This window comes from Sorex fumeus, unplaced genomic scaffold (assembly GCF_029834395.1).
Source record: "Sorex fumeus unplaced genomic scaffold, SorFum_2.1 ptg000122l, whole genome shotgun sequence".
NCBI classification, from domain to species: domain Eukaryota; kingdom Metazoa; phylum Chordata; class Mammalia; order Eulipotyphla; family Soricidae; genus Sorex; species Sorex fumeus.
In genome coordinates, this window is record NW_026606179.1 from 32,112,521 (window position 1) to 32,132,280 (window position 19,760).

At 54.9% G+C, this 19,760-nt stretch overlaps 1 protein-coding gene and 1 long non-coding RNA gene across 4 annotated transcripts in view; both read right to left on the reverse strand.

Annotated features, from left to right (window-relative positions):
* Positions 1 to 240: 240 nt before the first annotated feature.
* On the reverse strand, positions 241 to 11,348 carry LOC130044393 (nuclear receptor coactivator 5-like). Its single transcript, XM_056137120.1, has 6 exons — positions 11,229 to 11,348; positions 7,635 to 7,834; positions 6,944 to 7,219; positions 4,044 to 4,223; positions 3,379 to 3,525; positions 241 to 359 (listed from the first exon to the last, which is right to left on the reverse strand). The coding sequence occupies exons 2-6, from the start codon at positions 7,777 to 7,779 to the stop codon at positions 301 to 303; spliced, it is 807 nt and encodes a 268-aa protein (XP_055993095.1). The 5' UTR covers positions 7,780 to 7,834; positions 11,229 to 11,348; the 3' UTR covers positions 241 to 300.
* A 143-nt stretch (positions 11,349 to 11,491) lies between these two features.
* LOC130044397 (uncharacterized) overlaps positions 11,492 to 19,760 on the reverse strand; it is a 49,157-nt gene continuing 40,888 nt past the window's right edge. For 2 of the 3 annotated variants that reach the window (XR_008795391.1, XR_008795390.1), the window contains exons 4-5: positions 16,366 to 16,446; positions 11,492 to 11,568 (exon numbers count right to left, since the gene is read on the reverse strand). This is a non-coding gene — a long non-coding RNA (uncharacterized LOC130044397). The remainder of the gene's footprint in view (positions 11,569 to 16,365; positions 16,447 to 19,760) is intronic. The other variant, XR_008795392.1, reaches the window with a different exon arrangement.

Here is a 19,760-nt window from a genome sequence, read left to right on the forward strand (position 1 = left end):
CGGATCCCAAGCTATTCCAAAGTGAAAGTAGACTATGAAAAGGGACAACCAGTACATAAAAGCTAGTTTTTATTGGGTTTTAACAAACAGAGACTCGAACAACTTGGAGATCCAAGGGCCAACCATGACGTCGACTGTGGTCAGGCCGCAAGACTCTCCACACGCCCGGAGGGTTCCCTGGGCTCGTGGATCTGACAGAAGGGGCCCCCCTGGGCCCGAGACGAGGGAGTGGGGGTGGGGAGCCAGCACACGGGGGTTGGAGGGGTGGGAACAAGCGTGGTCTGGCTCGGTGGCGACTCCTTAGTTCAGCAAAGACATGGGCTGCCCGGGCCACTTGGGCAGCACCGACTGCAAAAGCGCTGCAAAGAGGAGGAAGAGGGTCAATCTCCCGCCCCTGCCCGCTGGGAGACGGTTCTGTGCACGTTCCTGGAGTCGAGGAGCCACCACAATGCCAGCCCTCCCCTGATGGGGTGTGTGCAGGGTGCGGGGTGTGCAGCCAACACCCCACTCCCCACCCCTCTCGACCACTGGGGGTTTCTGGCGCGTCTCCCCCGTGGCAGCCCAGGTTCGTGATGTCCACAGGGCAGCCTTGGGGGCATGACCCCAGACCCACGTTTCTCACCCTGACACTGAAGAACCAGAACCGGGGGACACAGGGGAATGCTGGCTGGTGGTGACGGGTGTGGCTGGATGAGCTAGGACTGATGGGTGTTTTTGTTTTGGTTTTGGTTTTTTTGTCAACCACACCTGTTGGTGCTCAGGACTGACTCCTGGCTCTGTGCTCAGGGATCCGTCCTGGAGGTGCTTGAGGGAATAGAGGGACGGAACCACACAGGGTGCGGGAAATTGAACCCAGGTCAGGACTGATGTGTTTTCTTTGGTTTTGTTTGTTGGTTTTGTCTGTTGGGTCACACCTGGCAGTGTTCAGGGCTGACTCCTGGCTCAGGAGTCAAATTTCCCAGGAATGATTCAATCCTGGTGGGGTCGGCGGTTGGGCGAACCATCAGGGTGCTGGGGATCGAAACCCAAGTGGGCTGTGTGTAAGGCCCTATCCCTGCCGTGCCAGTCCCAACCACCTTAAAGCTGTGTCACCTCACAGTGAGAGTGTGACAGCTTAGGGAGCAGCCTTGGGCGTGGAGCAGGTGGGGATGGGGGGGCCGGCTGGGATGTGTCTGGCCAGGCGGGGGGGGGGGGGGGGTATATCCCCTGGCGGGCGGATCTGGGGAAGGGACCAAGGGGCCCCGTGTGAGACGTGGAGACTAGGAGGGAACACGGCAATGTGGAGCCCTGCACGGAGGGCTCTCGGCTTTTTAAAGGTTTCACCGACGACCAGTCCTTGAACTCAGGACTGACAGGTCCTGAAATCACTAGAGGCCGCCACAGGGGCGAAACAAGGTCTCTTGGGTTCAAATAAAGCCCCCCCCCCCCACCCGCGTGTGTTGGGCAGGGTCCCGGGGAATGAGCCAGGGAGAAGGGGCACTGGCCCCGGGTCCTTCTGTCTCCCTCCCTGGCGCAAAGGTGCATTCTTGTCCTGACCAGGACCCCTGTCGTGTGTCCTTCCTGGGACCACTCCACCCCAATGGCTGCTCCCCCAGCCCCCATTCACGTCATTTGCACTGTGGAACCCCTGGGCTACCCCAAGGGATGCGGCCCACCATGGCAGGACCGGCCTCAAGGACACCGGCGTCACCGAAAGCCAGGACGAAACTCAAAATGGCGAACAGCGCCAGGCGCAGGAGACGTGGGCAAGAAGGCGGGTCCTGAAATCTCACGTTCCAGTCCCAGATCTTGACAGGAGAACAGGCGGGCGGAAGGCGCTTGCTCGGCACATGGCCAAGCGGCATTTGATTCCTCATCTGCTCTTAGGTGCTCCTGAGCCCCGCCAGGGAGTGACCCCGACCCCCCCCCCCCCAACAGAGCTAGGAGGAAGCCCTGAGCACCCCAGGGTATGGCCGAAAAATCAAACCCCTCAACCACCACACACACTCTCTCCCTCTCTCCTCCTCTCTCTACCTCCTTCCCTTCCTTCTTCCCTCCTTCCCTCCCCAAATCTCAGCACAGAACTCGAGCTGACCAAGAAGGACCCAGGAACAGTGAGAACTGAAGTTGGCAGGACGCCTGCTGGGCACCAACACCCCACTCTGGGATGCGACCTCGGCTCTTGGCCCATTTAACAGACCTGAGTTGGAGTCCTCATGCCTGGGGTGTTAGGGCCAGGCTGGTGGCCACTGGAACCGTCTCCCCTTCCCCGCCTGTAGCGGGAGGGCGGCCTCAGAGGAGGCGGAGCGGGGCAGAAGGGGATATGGCCCAGGGCCGTGGGGCTCCCTGATTGGAAGCCTAATCAGATCCCACCCTGCCCTCCTGCCAGGCCCAGAGGGTGGCAGGGGATGGGAGATGTTCCCACCCTGAGCCAAACAAGAAACCGAGATGCAGCCCTGAGCAGAGTCGGCTGTGCTGGGATGTGACCAAACCACACGCACCAGCCTAGAGGTTTCTCCAAAGCCATCTGCAGAGCCTAGGGCAGCTTCCGCCGATCAGGGGCCCAGGGACTGCCCTCCACACCGTGCTGTCGCTCTTCACAAAGGGAGACCGAGTCACACACAGCAAAACCCAGGGACATGGCTTTTGTGCCCCTTTTTTGGGGGGAGGGGGTGGAGTGGGTCATACTCAACAATGCTCAGGGGTGAGGCTGGAGCAATAGCACAGCGGGTAGGGCGTTTGCCTTGCGTGCGCTTAACCCAGGTTCAATTCCCAGCATCCCATATGGTCCCCTGAACACTGCCAGGAGTAATTCCTGAGTGCATGAACATCGCTGGGTGTGACCCAAAAAGCCAAAAAAAAAAGTGCTCAGGGATTACTCCCGGCTCTGCACTCAGGAATCACTCCTGCCGGTGCTCAGGTGGACCATACCAGATGCCAGTGCTCGAACCTGGGTCGACGTGTGCAAAACAAACACCCTGCCTGCTGTGCCTCCTGTTTTTCACATGGTCACTGATTTTCCAGCAACGGAGAATGAGACCTGTTTATGGCAGGGATGTGGGATATGCAGCTTCAAAAGACAGCAGCGAGGGGTGGGGGAGAAGATGGAGACATGGTAGATTTCCACAGGCCCCCCACAGCTCACTTCCTTCCCCCCCCCCCCCCCATGGCCAGGCTGCTGAATATGCCGGCCGGCTCAGAAGTGCGCTGCTCACAGCAAGAGATAGGACCCACACAGGCCAGCCACTGCGGCCCCCGTCACGGACATGAACTGAGATCTGTCCACGGTCCTGTCGGTCCCCGATGGCTGGAGTCCTTGCCTGCTGCCCCCACCCCAAGGAAGTCTGCCTCCTCAGCACACACCCGGTGGCTGGCTCAACAGCACACCTGGCGGCTTACCTGGCGGTGGTGCTAAAAGGCCTGGTTTCTCCCCGAGCATGGGGCGCTTGGCGGGCTTAGGCGGGAGACCCCCCAAAGGAGCAGGCCTCTTGCAGGGGGCCACCAGCAGCAGGGGTGGGGGAAACGGACCTTTGGGGTTGGCCAGTCCTGCAGAGAACAGAGACGGAACTATAAACAGGAAGACGTACCCCCCACCCCCAGGGCTGAGCATGTGTTCACACCTCCTGCCTCTGCTCTGCAGGGGTGGGGTGGTGGGTAGGGGGGTCTCCCAATTTCCCAGTGAACCCAGACAGTGCCTCAACGGTCCAATCCAGGAGTCTGAGGCTAGGGACCAAATCCAGCCTGGCGATTGTTTTGGAGGGGTTCAATTAGAGATTTTTAAAACCATTTTCTATGGTGGGGGATGGATTGGGGGTGGGGGGGGCGCTGACCCCAGCTCAGGGCTGGGGAGGGGGGTCTCAAGGTCCAGGGGGTCAGACACACAGAGCAGGTGCTCGGGCCCACTGAGCCCTGCAGCCTTCTTTGGGGGAACTGCATTCATGGGGCCGAGCTCTCCCCAGGCTGTCCCCCCTCTCCCCACTGTGTCCCCCGCTTTCTCTCTGCTGTCCCCCTTCCCTTCCCCATTCCCCCGCTCTTCCAGGCCGTCTCTCCCAGGCCGCACTGACCTGTGGACGCCGCAGACCCTCCTCCCGGCCGCTCGCCCAGGCGGAAGGAGGGCAGCGGGCCTGGGTAGGAGCACTGGCCCGGGGTGGGCAGCAGGGGCGGCGGCTTGCCCTCGGACGGGGTGCTCCGGCCTGCAAAGGAGGCGGCGTCGCTGCTGGCCAGAGGACTGGGGGTCTCGGGGCCTGTGGGAGAGACGTGGCGGGCAGTGAACCTCCAGAGTCCACCCGGGCTGTCCCGGCTGAGGGAGCCTGTGGGTTCCCCCTCCTGAGAGCACAACACAAACGCCCAGAAACAATCTCCACGTTGGTTCATTTGTGGGGGTGGGGCGAGGGGAGGCTAGGCAGGTTGGAGACGACCATACCCAGGCCCTGCAGTGCCCGCCAGCCACCCGCACTGCTTGGGGAAAGAGCCAGGACCCCACGCAGGCAAGGCAAGCACCCCACTGTCTCCTGGGGGCAAACAACGGCTTCCCGGGTATTTAACACGGTCCTCCAACATCTGCGGCCTTTTCCTCCGAGGGAAAGGAATTGTTTCCTTTAGCCTGCAAGCAAAGAAATAAAAGCCTCCTTCCTCTCCCCCTCCCTCTTTCTGTTGTCCCCTTCCCCCATATTCAGAGGGATTCGTGATGCTCAGGGCTGGCTCCAGTGCTGCTCAGGGGACCGTGTGGTGCCACGGATCACACTGGGACTGGCCACATTCAAGGCAAGGAAGTGCCTTAATTCTTCGCTATTTCTAGGGGTCAGAGCCGCATCGGGCTCTACCCCAGGCGGTGCTCAGAGAACCTCAGGAGATGCCAGAAACCTGAACTGGGGTCAGCGGCACGCAAGGCAAGCGCCTTAATGCCTGCACTATCTCTGACACAAGTTAAGGACTACTTTAAGGGGGTGGAGCCATAGCACAGCGGGTAGGGCGTTTGCCTTGCATGCGGCCAACCCGGGTTTAATTCCCAGCATCCCATATGGTCCCTGGAGCACCACCAGGAGTAATTCCTGTGTGCATGAGCCAGGAGAAACCCCTGTGCATGGCCAGGTGTGACCCAAAATGAAAAAATAAAAGACTACTTTTAAGTGTATGGGTAAACATGGAGGAAGTACTCAATTTTGAAGATTTCAAAGAATTTTCTAATTATCAGACGAGATCGGGCTGGAGCGATAGCACAGCGGTAGGGCGTTCGCCTTACAAGCGGCCAACATGGCCGACCTGAGTTCGATTCCTCCGCCCCTCTCGGAGAGCCCGGCAAGCTACCGAGAGTATTGAATATGCCAAACACAGTAACAACAAAGTCCCCAATGGAGACGTTACTGGGCCTGCTCGAGCAAATCGAAGATCAACGGGAGGGCCTTTACCTTTACCTTTTCTAATTATAAGCAAGCCTCCTTAAAAAAGTGACTTTTCAGAGGCCAGAGCTCAATGGACCACTCCCACACACAGACACTCCCATCCCAAGTCTTGGGGAAAAACTACGGGGGCTGGGAAGATCGTGCAGAGGGGGGATGCAGGCCCTGGCATGTGACCCAGGGTGGGAGTCCAGTGGACATCCCGGAGCACCCGCGGGTGCGGATGCAGCTCCGGTGGCCTCCAGCACTGCAGGGCAGGGCTGGCTGGAAAACTTAGCTGTCAGGCCCAGCGGATCTGAGTGTCACTGGGGGGGGTCCCAGAGACCTGGGCAGTACCTGGTAGGCCCCTGTCCTACCAGTAAAGAACTAGCTAAATAATCAACTACCAGAAACAGAATCAGTAAAATGAACTAGGGCTGGAGTGATAGCACAGCGGGGAGGGCATGTACCTTGCACACGGCCGAGCCAGGTCCGATTCCCAGCATCCCATATGGTCCCCTGAGGACCGCCAGGAGTAATTCCTGAGTGCAGCACCAGGAGTAATCCCTGTGCATTGCCAGGTATGAACCAAAAAGAGGAAGGAAGGAAGGGAGGGAGGGAGGAAGAAAGACAGGAAGGAAAGAAGCAGAGAGAGAGAGAGAGAGAGAGAGAGAGAGAGAGAGAGAGAGAAGGGCTGAAGCAATAGCACAACGGGTAAGGTGTTTGCCTTGCACACGGCCGACCCGTTTCAATACCCACCATCCCATATGTATATGGGCCCCCAAGCACTGCCAGGAGTGATTCCTGAGTGCAGAACCAGGAGTAACCCCTGAGCATCACTGGGTGTGACCCACAAAGCAAAAAATATATATGTACCAAAAGAGAGTCTGGCACCAAAAGAGAAACTGACAGGGGGAGCCGAGGCGGTGGCTCAAAGGGAGAGGCACAGGAGTGAGGCCACACTGATGCCAGCACCACACACTGCTGGGTGGCACAGAGTGCCGAACAGTGACACATCTCTGGGTCCAAACACCAACTCGCCAGGCTTGCAACGGGGTGAGGATTCCAAGGAGCGTCTCCCACGTCGCCAGCCCTGGATGGGGGAGGGCTGCCCGGGCCCTGACCAAAGCAATGCCAACACCTGGCAGCGGATGGAACTACTCCCTCTACGCTCGCCCTATTTCCATGCTCCAAAAACCCATGGCTCGGGAGCAACGCTCTGACCTGCCAAGGTGGCTGTGTGCAGCACACTCAGACCAGAGGCCTCCATGTGCTGTCATTGTGAGAGCGTTTGTCAGCGCTACGAGGTACTCTGAGGGGCTAGAGCAATAGTGCAGCAGGGATGGCACTTTCCTGTAACACGGCTGACAGGGGTCCGATAACCAGCACCCCACATGGTCCCCCACCTCAGCCCTGGCAGGAGCGATCCCTGAGCACAGAGCCAAGAGTCAGCCCTGAGCATCACTGGGTATGGCCCCAAAATAAAACGGAGAGATTCTGAGCCTTTGCTCTTCCAGGGGGTTGCAGAAATGGGATTTTCAGGGGGTCCCAGTGGGGGGGGCAGGCAAACGGACAGAGACAAATACCTTCCAGCTGACCTCTCCTGGTCTTCAGGTAGTCGATGAGCAGGTCCAGCTCATTCCGGTGCAGATGCTTCCCCTCGGTCAGCAGGAAGAGGAGGTGCCGGATGCCCAGCGGGACGGTGTGGCTGCTCAGGCCCTCCCGGGCCAGGAAGTCGTCCACCAGGTCGCCGGCGCGGAGCGCGATGCTGGCACGTTCCCGCTGCTCCCGTTGCGTGAGGAAGCGCTGGTACTCTCTGCCCACCAGCGCCAGGGCGTCCTCCAGCGGCATGTGGCGATGGACTGCGGGCAAAGAGAGAGCCTCTCAGTCAGGGGCCCCCCGCACCCCCTCAGAACACATTCCCCGAAAAGGCTAGAAGGAAAGACTAGCCCCGGGTAGCGCTTAACCTGTGTGTGTGTGTGTGTGTGTGTGTGTGTGTGTGTGTCGGGGGATGGGGGTGGGGGGAGACAGGCCAGATGCATCTGCCAAAGTCTGTGCACTGTAAAGAAGGGAGTAAAGGCTCATTTGGGGGGCACGGTCATGAGCTCCAGAACAAAACAGAAGGGAGAGAGAAAGAGAAAGTCAAGCTGGCAAGAAAGAACAATAAAAAAAAAAAAGTGAGGTAGGTGTGCGTGGTCCCCTCCCGCCTCGCAGCGGCAGCCTGGCCCCAGGCGGGTGTCTGAAGTGACAAGTGCCCACGCGTCATCGGGAACTTACTTTTGATAGACTCGTGCAGCAGAATCACGGTGCAAGAGGAGAGTTTTACATTCGACCGCTCAACGAGAATGCAGAACGGGGACCCGTCCTCCCTCACTTCCTGGAGCGCACGGGTGAGCCCGGACTCGGAGGTGAGGTGGATCATTTCCACCACGAGGCCGTGATCCTGCAACCGGTGGCCGACGGCTGTGGCGTATTCCCTTCAAACACACACACACACACACACACACACACACACACACACACAGGAAAACGGGAGGTCACTTGCCGTGAAGACATGCCGTCTTCAAACAACAGAAGAAAAACCTCCAGCACCTAGCAGCTGTTTTCGCAGACACATGGGTGCCATGAATTTAAGTGAGGGGTACAGATACACCATATTTATTTCAATCGGCTCAAGGGTTACTCCTGGCTCTGGCTGTACTCAGGAATCACTCCTGAGTTGGGGCACCACCAGATAGGGATGCGGGGTTGGAATCCAGGTCAGTCGCATGCGTGGTGAACACCCAACTTGCTGGACTGTCTTTCTGACCCTGATATACTATATTTCAATTCTGTGCAGGTAAATGAGCCAGACAGTGCCAGGAGTTTGGGGGAGCTTTGGGGGGAATGGAAAGTGGGGAGCACAGAGGCTCCCTAGCAGCGTCATGAGCCCAGGCCCAACACCCAGTATTACCAGGCTGACCAGGCTGGGTCTGGCACTGTGGTGCAGCTCATTGAGTGGTGCAGGGGGTCCCCAGACCTTCTCACCCTTGCCACAGGGGCCTGGCTTGGCACTCAAACTTCCTCAACCTCGTGACTCAAGATGGCAAGATGGCGGCAGCATCTCTCTGAAGTTTTGGTACCTCACTGAGCATCAAGCATCGGTTTCTTGTTCCAAATTTATACCTTCTTGTGATTTCTGGGCTCGCTCCAAAGTCCTTCCAGCTGGGCCGTCCCTGCCATTCTGTTTGCTGAACCCTTAGCAATTCTCCCCTCAGATCCCATGATCCCCGAGCACGACTGAACTCGCTTCCTGGGACCCTTCCCCAGCCTCCTCCTGGTCCCCGGCTGGTCCCCGTGCCCGGGGCGGGGCGGCCTCTCCAGCATCCCGAGACTCCTGCAGCACAAATCCCGACACTCAGGATGACTCCCGTGGACCCTCGCCGGGCACCAAGCTCGACAGGGAGCATGCGGCCATGCAAAGCCCACGTGTGGGGGCTGGAGCGATAGCACAGTGGGTAGGGCGTTTGCCTTGCACGTGGCCGATCCAGGTTTCAATTCCCAATATCCCATATGGTTCCCTGAGCACCGCCAGGAGTAATTCCTGAGTGCAGAGCCAGTAGTAAGCCCTGAGCATCGCCGGGTGTGACCCAAAAAGCAAAAAAAAAAAAAAAAAAAAGAAAAGAAAAGAAAAAAAAAGCCCGCATGTTGTGGATGAAGAACGACGATGGCAGTAGCTAGAACACTTTCCTGGCAACGGCAGAGACCGCGGATGACTTCCACAAATAAAGACAGGGCGCTGAGCAAAACACGACACAGCACCTATCCAGAGTGACACCGCCATACCAGTAGGTCGCCCACCCCATTCACCCTACCTGGGTGCGGCTCGCGCTGGTAATTCATTCCCATTTCAGAGGCTCATTCAGAGAATGAGTGAGTCAACCAAATCATCCCTACGAATCCTTCCAGCACTGAAGTGCCAACAGGTCATAGGTCAGCCACATCCCTGGCCCCCACGGCAGAGGCCTGTCTGAGTTGTACCTCCCGGGGTCCCCATCCCTGGGGCTGAGCCCAGCTGAGGCTCCAGAACGCAGGAGGAACAGCTTCTCAGCCCCACTCCAGATGGAACGGAGAGGAAAATTGCTCTCCAGCAGTCCACAGCCCTTGGCGGGGCAGCAGAGTCAGGCAAGGCCCAGAAAGGAGCACGAGACGCTACAGGAGAGAAGAGAGGAGGGCTGGGCTGCAAACAGTAGTTCCAGGCAACGGCTATCCCCCCCGCTCCCCCAGCAAAGGTGCAGAGCATCCTGAGACGCTGAAGCCTCTGGATTCCAAATGGGCTGAAATGACGGCAGGATCGGGGAACTGTGGTCCCAGGGCTAGAGCACCCACCTGGCAGGCGCGAGGCTCTGATCTGAAATCTCAGAAAGCACTAAAAGCCCTTCTCTCCCCCCACCCCCACCCCCACACGGTCCCAGTGGCTCTCAGGCACTGTCAGGATCGCAGCCCACCCCCCTCCCCAATTTATAAAATTAATTTATGAAATTAAACCAGGGCACGAAAGGTTGCCTTGCAATTATTCCAGAGAAACTCCCGAATTTTCTTAGGTAAAAGGAAGTGTTCTAGCTTGGAAAGTAGCTTAGTAGCTCAGCACTTGCCCTGCCCGTTTGAGGGGGAGGGAAAAGGGGTGGGGGGGGAAGAGGAAGGGAAGGAAGGAGGGAGGGAAGAAAGAAAAGGAGGGAGGGAAGGAAGGGAGGGAGGGAAAGAAGAGAAGGAAGGGAAGGAGGGAGAAAGGACAGGAGAGAGTGATGGGCTCCCCTCTCTCTCTTTCTCTGTGGTGCTTGAACAATATGCTGTCAGCCAAGGACCGATCCAAATACACTCCAAATGACAGCTGGCTAGACTGATGCTTCCACCGCTTTTGCAGTCAAGACGCCATGTACAAACAAAGTAGGTTGCTACAGAGGAGCTGAAAATCTCCATCAAGTAGTATAGGGATTAAGGCACTTGCCTTGCCCACAGCTGATCCCAGTTCAACCTGACTGACACCTCACCTGAGTCCCGCCCCGCCCCCAGCCCCACCAGGAGCGCTCCTTGAGCACAAAGCCAGAAGCAAGCCAAGAGCACCATGGGGTGCGGCCCTGAGCACCTCCAACAAAATCTCCATCACTGTTAAGATTTTCAGATCTTCAGAGAAAAAACAAAGCCCGTGCTGCCTTGGCGGTCAGTTCTCTGCTGGGCACCCGTAGCCTCCCGCTCAGGAATCCGGAGTTATCTGTGCCTTGGGCTTTGCTGAATCACTCACGACCTAGCCCAGAAGCAGTGTGCTTGCCCCCGGCCAAACATGGATGCCCCACACCACCCAGAACCCCTCCCGCCCCCCTCCCCCTCCCCCTCCCATCACGTCTCACATCCCTGGCCGCAGTGAGCACTGGGCACATGACGGGATACGCTGCTCAACAGGGCAAGCCTCTGGCCGGGCACGACCAGACTGTGGAATACACAGACCTTGGCCAAGCACACGTAGTGCAGTTCAGGGAAGCAACACACGCTTCTCTTGTCCCCCATCAATGAGGACGCTGCTCCCCACATCACATGCAGTACCCCACAACAACAGGCCTGTCTGCAGTGCACGGGTGGGGGGAGGGGGAGGCCAGGAATGGGTGGGCCCCTACCCTGAAGGGTGCCTGCCGTGTTTTCTGATTGGGAGACACCTGGCTGCCTGTTTTGTATGACCGTAAAGATAACAGAAAAGCCAAACAAACAGCCGGGACAGGTGGAACCGTCCCGAGCGCTGCCTGCACAATGCCCGCAGTCTCACTCTTGGGAGCCAGAGACCCGGCCCATCACGGCATGTGCACCCTTTGACCCGCGTGCTCAGCAAACCCAGCCTACCTCTGCTCTTGGAAAATGGAGACCACGATGCAGTCTGAGGGTCTCTTCTGTTCGCGATCTCTCTGAAGCACCTGGTAGAAGTGCCGGAACAGCCCTTCCTTCTGGGCATCCCTGCCACCGCCGCCGGCATCATCTGGAAAACAGGGACGGCTCAAGCCTGAGGACCCACGGGCCTTCTGACGGCAGGAGGACAAGGCCGCCGCCGTGGCCACAAGAAACGGGCCAGGAAGACATGCCAGAGGCACAGCCAGCAGGAGTCTTACCTAACTGAGAGTATCGCTCCTGGTCATCTTCGTTCCCCTTGGAATCAGTCATGGTCCGCCATAATTCTTCGATGCGGCTGGATTAGTGGAAACACAATCATTTGCGCAAAATGGAATTTTCCTCTACATGTGTAGCGCCCCCCCCCCCCCCAAAAAAAAATAAAAACTCAACCCAAATACCAGATCCTTCAGGTAACACAGAGAAATTTAAAGGCTGTAGTCGGGGCTGGAGTCATAGTACAGTGGGGAGGGCATCTTGCCTTACACATGGACGACCTGGGTTCACTCAGGAATTATTCTTGATTGTGCTCAGGGGACCACATGGGACGCGGGGGACGGAGCCAGGATCGACTGCAAGCAAGCACCCTCCCCGCTGTACCATCTCTCCAGCCTGAGATACATCAAAGGTGGTATTTAAGAACAAGAGAATCTTTCCGAAATGTCTGTCTTTTTTTCTTTTACTTCTGTTCTTTCTTTCTTTCTTTCTTTCTTTCTTTCTGCTTTTTAGGTCACACCAAACAGTGCTCAGGGGTTACTCCTGGCTCTACACTCAGGAATTACCCTTGGCAGTGCTCAGGGGACCATATGGGATGCCGGGGATTGAACCCAGGTTGGCCCCGTGCAAGGCAAACACCCTACCTGCTGTACTATCACTCTGGCCCCGACTTCTTTTCTTTTCTGCAGTCCTGGGGATCAAACCCAGGCAAGCCATGCACCAGGCAAGCCATCTACTCACCTCATGCTATCAGTTTAAAGAGGGGTGCATAGCGCTGAGGTTGCATAGGAGATGAATGAAAATAAATCCCAGTTTGCAGGGGAGGTGGGGGGGGGAGGCGGAGGTGTGGCACCATCGACAGAGGATGTGCCCAGCCTTGCTCAGCCTGAGTGTGAGCCTTGGCAACCACAGAACCCTCTGAGCACTGCCAAGTGGTGCCCTGCTATTCCCTGGGCATGACCCCTATTTTAAAAAGAAATCGACAATATGTTTTATTCTACTTTTAATTTGGGGGGAGGGCACTCCTGACAATGGTCAGAGGTTACCCTTGGCTCTGCAGTCAGGAATTACTCCTGGCAGTGCTCAGGGAGGTCATGTGGGATGCTGGGGATCGAACCCTGGTCGGCTGTGTTCAAGGCAAATGCCCTCCCCACTGTTCCCTCTCTCTCTGTCCGGCCCCAGTAAGTTTTCATCCTAAATACAGCACCAGTGAACAAGTCAGTCTTGCTACAACAATGTGTGAAAACGAGAGTCAGATGCTGGGCAGCTGATTAGCAATCTCAAGTCCCCTTTGCGTGATCAAACAGAACCAAGGATGGACAGGATGGATCCTGTACCCCCAAATCGGGCATTTTCAGGTGTCCCGGTCAGGGGAGAGCCACCGAAGGCAGCGATCACTCCTTGCCCCCAGAGGCGGCATCCTGTCTGCCCAAACGCTGCCAGGCAGTGTGGTGCTTCTGCCCCTCTGTCGCATGCTGCATCCTCGAGCCATCCTGACGGGGCAGAGCTGCGAGTCCTTCCCCTGGTCTCTGCTCCCTGCTGCTCTGAGAACCCCCAGCTTGCACACAGCAACACAATGGTCTTTCACAGGGGCTGGCTTTCCATTGTTGCCTGCCCATAGGCACTGGAGGTCACCTTTTTTTGGGGGGGGGGGTGGGGGGAGGCTTTTTGGGTCACACCCTGCGATGCTGAAGGCTTACTCCTGGTTCTGTACTCAGGAATGACTCCTGGTGGTGCTCAGGGAACCATATGGGATGCCGAGGATCAAACCCAGGTTGGCTGCATGCAAGGCAAATGCCCTCTCCACTGTGCTATCGCTCGGGCCCCCGGAAGCCACCTTTAAGTCACCTGTTCTCACACCCCCCTTGCAGTTCTTCTTGCATTAGAACTTAAGAACTCAGACCTTAGAACTTCCTGTAAATGCAAGGGGTCCTCAGATGCACCACAACCTTACAGGAGAAGAGGGGGTTGAGAAGGACTGGAACACCAGTACCTGAACCCCCCCCCCGCCCCCATTTCAAAAAGTAGTGTGATAAATGTTAAGGATGGCCCCCGCCCAGATTGGAACCTCAGCTGTCGCTGGCCAGGGAAGCCGGGATGAGTTACATCACCATGTCAAATTGGGCTTTATGGAGAACCTGCCTCTGACGGTGGTTACGAGAAAGAGTAGATGAGGGGCGGTGCAGGCCAGGCCCTCCGCAGATGAGGCCTGTATTGCCCATCTCAGCCCTCTGGCTCTTGGAGACCGGGGCCAAGAAAATCTCTGCATCTGGCTCAAGAGTTCTCAGTGTCGTTTTCCAGGAAAAGTTTACCTGGGAGGAACTAACCTCCATTAATAGTCACTCCTGATTCTCCACTGCCAAGTGCTTCTGTAGCTGAGGAAAGCGTTTTTCAATTCTGAATTATTAATCCAATCTGACACAAATCTCATATTTAATGCAAGCTAGAGAGAGGCCCTGTCAAGGCTCATACATATAAAAATCAATTCAAACACAGTTCAAGGAAAACTGCGTTTACCAAAATGACAGAGGGAGACCCAAGGCAGGAATCTTGAACTGCCATGTTGATTTACCTATTTAGTTACTCAGAAGGCCTCGACTGCCGCATGCAAAGAACAAAGTAAATCAGACACAGTAACTCCAGAAGCGGCGGGCACGACAGTGGCAAAAAATCAATGAGATGGAGGTGGGCAGACAGCTCAGAGGGTACAGGCTTCGCATGCAGGAGGCCCAGTGTGCTCCCCAAATGAAAACAAAATGAAACACACCAAACAACATTACAACAACAACAACAACAATTCCAGAACAAGAAGAATGAACACTCCTCTACACTCAATTGATAAAAGAATTCAGTCATGGAATTATCTACCAGATGCAAGAACAACTTAAGAAGAAGAGAGTCCAGCTGGCTGAGTAGATGCTTTGCATGTGGGAGGCCTGGGTTTGATCTGGGGTACCACATGGCTCTTCAAAGTCCTCTGGGAATGACCCCTAAATACAGATCAGCGGCTGGAGCGATAGCACAGCGGGTAGGACGTTTGCCTGTACGCAGCCAACATGGCCGACCCGAGTTTGATTCCCAGCATCCCACATGGTCCCCTGAGCACCGCCAGGAGCACTTCCTGAGTGCATGAGTCAGGAGTAACCCCTGAGCATTGCCGGGTGTGACCCAAAAAGAAAAAAAAATACAGATCATAAGTGTGGGCCCCAACCTAATAAAAACCAAATTCAAAGGTTTGCAAAGGCCAGGGAGGGGCTGGAGCAATAGCACAGCGGGTAGGGCGTTTGCCTTGCACGCGGACAACCCGGGTTCGATTCCCAGCATCCCATATAGTCCCCTGAGCACCGCCAGGGGTAATTCCTGAGTGCAGAGCCAGAGCCAGGAATAACCCCTGTGCATTGCCGGGTGTGACCCAAAAAGGAAAAAAAAAACATGCAAAGGCCAGGGATGGGGCAGGAGGGCAGCAGCTTGCTGTGTGTGTGTGCAGCCTCTGTGTGTGTGTGTCTCTCTCTCTCTCTCTCTCTGCAGCCTGGCCAGGGATGGGGCAGGGGGGATGGCAGGCCTGCCGTGTGTGCGCGCGTGTGTGCACGCATGTGCGTGTTCAGAGCCTGGCTTCCAGCCCTGGCACAGTGAAGGAAATAAAGGCAGGGAAAGAACCGGGAGAATTCTACAATGTTTTATTATTAGACATAGTTTCCTTGGGGCTCTGACATGGCGTTCAGGAGGCCTGAGGCCCCTTCTGGTGACTGGGGAACAGTGGGTCAATGGCCAGTGCTCAATGCCAGGGCCCAAGGGCGTACAAAAGGGTTACATGGGCCACCTCAGCAGTGCTCGAGGAACTCCAGGGCTGCACTCAGCAAAATGCTCAAGGACCACGTGGTGCCAGGGATCCGACCAAGTAAGACGCCTTAACCTCTGCACTATGTCCCTGGGCCCCAATCATCAGACTTTTGCTTCTTGGGGATGGGGGGGTCCCACCAGGGGATGCTCAGGGCTTTCTACTGGCTCTGCACTCAGAAATTACGCCTGGCCATGCTCTGGGGGTCATACGGGTGCCAGGGATCAAACCCTGGTCAGCCATCTGCCAGGCAAATACCCTACCCACTGTACTATCGCTCCAGCCCTTCTCCAACATTTTAACATATATTTGTTCATTCTTTGAGTAGAAAAAAAAAGAAAAAATATATATATATGTTTTGGGGCTGTTTGGTGGCCATACCCAGCAGTGCTCAAAGCTTCTGGCTTTGTGCTCACTTAAGAGGCTTATGCATATAGGAGTCAGAGTGAGAGTACAGTGATAATACAAAAAGAAAATGATTTTTGCTTTGCATGCGGTCAACCCGGGTTCCATCCCCAGCATCCCCTATAGTCCCCCAAGCATCGCCAGGAGTATCCCCTGAGCACCACTGGGTGTGACCCAAAAAAGCAAAAAAAAAAAAAAAAAAGAGACTGATGCATATACACTTGGATCTGGAGTACTGGTTCACCTAGTAATAAAATTACTTTGGATTTCTTCAACAGAACAACGGTAGTGCAATAAAGGGGTGAAAGGTATGGAAGAAGGGCACCTAGATCTGCTAGGGCCCCCCAGCGGGGAGCCCTCGGAAGCTGCCCGAAATGCTGCAGAGGAAATGCCAAAGCAGCCACGTCCCGACAGCCCGCAGGGCCGCTCTCCCCGCCCGCATCCGGGCGACAGCGATGGAGGGAAGGTAAACGCCAGCACTGATGGGCTCGAGATGATGCAGGCGACCTGGGGGACTTCCCCAAAAGTGAGTATTAATAACATCCACTTTAACAAACACACACGTCTGCACAGTAAGAACACATCTGAATTACACGAAAGCTTTTAGCAAATTGAGCCACAACAATAAAATTTTACCTTAGCATGTCTTCACCCTCCTTTAAGTAGCTCTCTTGGGGAGAATAAGCAGTCGGCAGAATGGGTTTATATGGCTTACTGCTAAAAAAACCAACAAAGACAAAAATGACTCTTTAGAAGAAATTCTTTCCCCGAGTCCACGCATTAGTCTCCGCGGCTCTGGCTCACTCCGAGGCGATTAACTCCCCCCGTTAACGCCATTTCCAAAACTCTTTTTAACAACAGCTCTTCTCAAGACCTGGTATTTTTTTCAGCGCCTCTATTTTTGCTTATGCTACGCCAGAAAATTTTCGGGTCTTGTTTGCCTGCTCAAATGCTTTTGCCGAGTTGACAACTGGAGAAATATCTGCCACGAGACAAGACCGTTATGATCTCTCCAACCTCACCGCCCTGACGGCGAGAGTGAGAATCTTCTTTTTTTTCTTTTCCTTATTTTCTTTTTGGTTTTCGAAGCTCGGGGCACCATAACAGGTGCCGTGGGGGGCCAGAGTGATAGTACAGTTGGTAAGGTGTTTGCTTTGCCCACAGCTAACCCGGGTTCAAAATCCCTGAGTCCCATTCGTCCCCTGGGCACTACGAGAAGTAATTTCTGAGCGCAGAACCGGGAGTTACCCCTGAGCCTCATCAGGTGTGACTCGAAAAGCCTCCCCACACACAAAAGAGAGTTACCATAGATAGAACCCATTCAGCTGTGTGCAAGGTCAGCACCCTACTCACTGCTCTATCTCTTAGGTTGTCCGTATTTTTCTTTTTCGTACTTCCCATTTACAGATACATGGGTTTACAAGAGTGCAATGTTTAGGTGACTTAGGGGTACACTTCCCACACCCTCCACACCAAACTGCCAATCTTCCCTCCACCACCATCCACAACCTTCCCTCTCCTGCTCCCCACTTGGTTGTCCCAGTTCTGGTACCAGACGGGAAGGTTGTTTTCCAAATCAGACACTTCCCGCTTGTTTTTACTCCAGATATGGATGAGATCATCCACGGAGTCTCTGTCCTTCCCTTGTTGACCTCTGGTTTGTTTTTCAAAGCCTCTTTGCAAGATGCTCCACCAACATCACCGCCATTTTTCATGGCTTATCAGCCGTTTTTAACATACTATAGGCTAAATTCCACGATGGGGCTTATGAGGAAAAAAAAAAACCCACAAAACTAATAAATCATTTGTGTACATCATGTCCCAGAACTAAGAGTACCATTATTTACATGCCTGGCACATTCAGACCTGGGAACTCATTTCATTTTCTCTCTTTTTTTTTTTTTTTGCTTTTTGGGTCACACCCGGTGATGCTCAGGGGTTACTCCTGTCTCATGCAATCAGGAATTACTCCTGGAGGTGTTCAGGGGACCATATCGGATGCTGGGAATCGAACCTGGGTAGGCTGCGTGCAAGGCAAACGCCCTGCCCACTGTGCTATCACTCCAGTCCCCAGCAACTCATTTCAGAGCTGCAGGGTGGGGGCAGGCTCCATGATTAAAGTGGGGCTGTACTCTGTTCAAGCCTCAAGAGTTGCTGGTGGATGGGTGTGGAGCCGGTTCTGTCCTCCCCGTCCCAACGAGACCCCAAGTCACCGTCCACGAACAGCCTCTCTGACTCCTGATCAAGCTGCTTAACAACCATGATCCCAGAGACTCAGAAACAAATCTCGAAACCCAGCGGCTTTTGGCAGAAATGTGTCGAACCCCACAGCAGGTTACTGTCACCGGGCTACCTCAGGGGGGAAAGGGTGTTGTCCCTCCGCCTGCTTCCCCCTGGCAGCTCGGTGGCCGTCATCCTTCAGAGGCCATTGGACAGTCAGGTTTGGGCCCACAGAGACGAGACATTTTGGGCCTCACGGGATGGGGATGGAACCAGTCCTGTCCTCCCCACCCCAACGAGACCCCAAGTCTTCGCTCATGAACGGCCTTTCTGGCTCCTGATCAAGCTGCTTAACGGCCAAGATCCCTGAGACTCAGGAGCAAACCTTGGAACCCAGCAGGTTTTGGCAGAAATCCCTCCAGATTTAAGTGTTAAAATTTTGGAATTTCAAAATCGCGCAGCCACTACTGCAGCCATGCGACATCATATGTTATTCATAACCAGCAATAGAAAACAACTTGTCTACTGTTGCCTTTTCAGCAGATCTGAGTGTTGGAGTAAAATCTCAAATAATAACGGTGGGTCTGGTGTCAAAATATTGAATGTGATCAAAGTAGAGAGAGAGTAATGTGGAAATCATCTGCCCCACAGGTAGAGGGAGGGTGTGGGATGGGGGTATACTGGGGTTGTTGGGGGTGGAGAATGGGCACTGGTGAAGGTACAGGTGTTTCATTGTATGACCGAGACTTAGACCCGAAAGCTTTGTAACTGCTATCAGGGTGATTCAAGAAATAAAATTATAAAAAAACTAAAAAAATAAAAAGAGTTGCTGGTGGGCACAAAGAACGGGCTCAGCAGCTCTGTGCTCTGGAATCCCACCCAGCGGTCACAGAGGCTGCACCCAGTATACGCGCAGGTGTATGTGAACACCAGAACTAAAAACGGTGGAGCACTGGGCCCGTGAATGGGACCCCCAAGAACATATGTGTGATCACCACAGTAATCCCCAGCATGCACAAGCCCACAACCAGGGGTCTCGATACTACAACCAAAGTGTGCGAGGTCCCTAATCATCACGACACCACAGCAAAGGAAAAGGGGCTGGGGGCAGGGGTGCAAAGCGACACCACAGCGGGAAGGGCGCTTGCCTTGTGCTTGGCCGACCCGGTTTGATCCCCAGCATCCCATACGGTTCCCCGACCACTGGCAGGAGTGATTCCTGAGTATAGGAGCCAGGAGTAAGCCCTGAGCACTGCCGGGTGTGGCCCAAAGACAAAAAAACCGAAACAATCATTTCCCCCTTCCTTTTTCATTTTTATTTTTTTCTTTTCTACCTGCTGTTCTGCGGCTGCAGCCAGGAAATGATTTTCCAGAGCTGTGATTAACGGAGAACGCAGATCTAAATCAAAGATGAAAACAAACGAAAATAAAGGCTCGGGTTGTAAGAAGAAAACAAACTCTGGCTCCAAATGGTGAGCGGAAAGGAACAAGGGGTAAAACGAATTCAGCTACGAGGACCGCGGATAGAGGGGGTTAGAAGAATTAACAGAAAGTGTTGCTTCACTGGTTGAACTCTGCAAGAAGAAAACATCTAACCCCATCAGAAAATGGGGTGATGAAATGAACAGAATCTTTCTCAAGGAAGAAATACGAATGGCAAAAAGACACATGAAAAAATGCTCTTCATCACTAATCATCAGGGAGATGCAGATCAAAACAACTATGAGATACCACCTCACACCACAGAGACTGGCCCACATCCACAAGAACAAAAGCAACCGGTGCTGGCGCGGATGTGGCGAGAAAGAGAC

Coding starts and splice junctions, on each gene's coding strand:
- LOC130044393 (XM_056137120.1), bottom strand. CDS start 7,779: ATGATCCACCTCACCTCCGAGTCCGGGCTCACCCGTGCGCTCCAGGAA. Junction 7,220..7,634: donor GCTGCACGAGTCTATCAAAA/GTAAGTTCCCGA, acceptor CTTTGCCCGCAG/TCCATCGCCACATGCCGCTG. Junction 3,526..4,043: donor AGGGTCTGCGGCGTCCACAG/GTCAGTGCGGCC, acceptor TGTTCTCTGCAG/GACTGGCCAACCCCAAAGGT.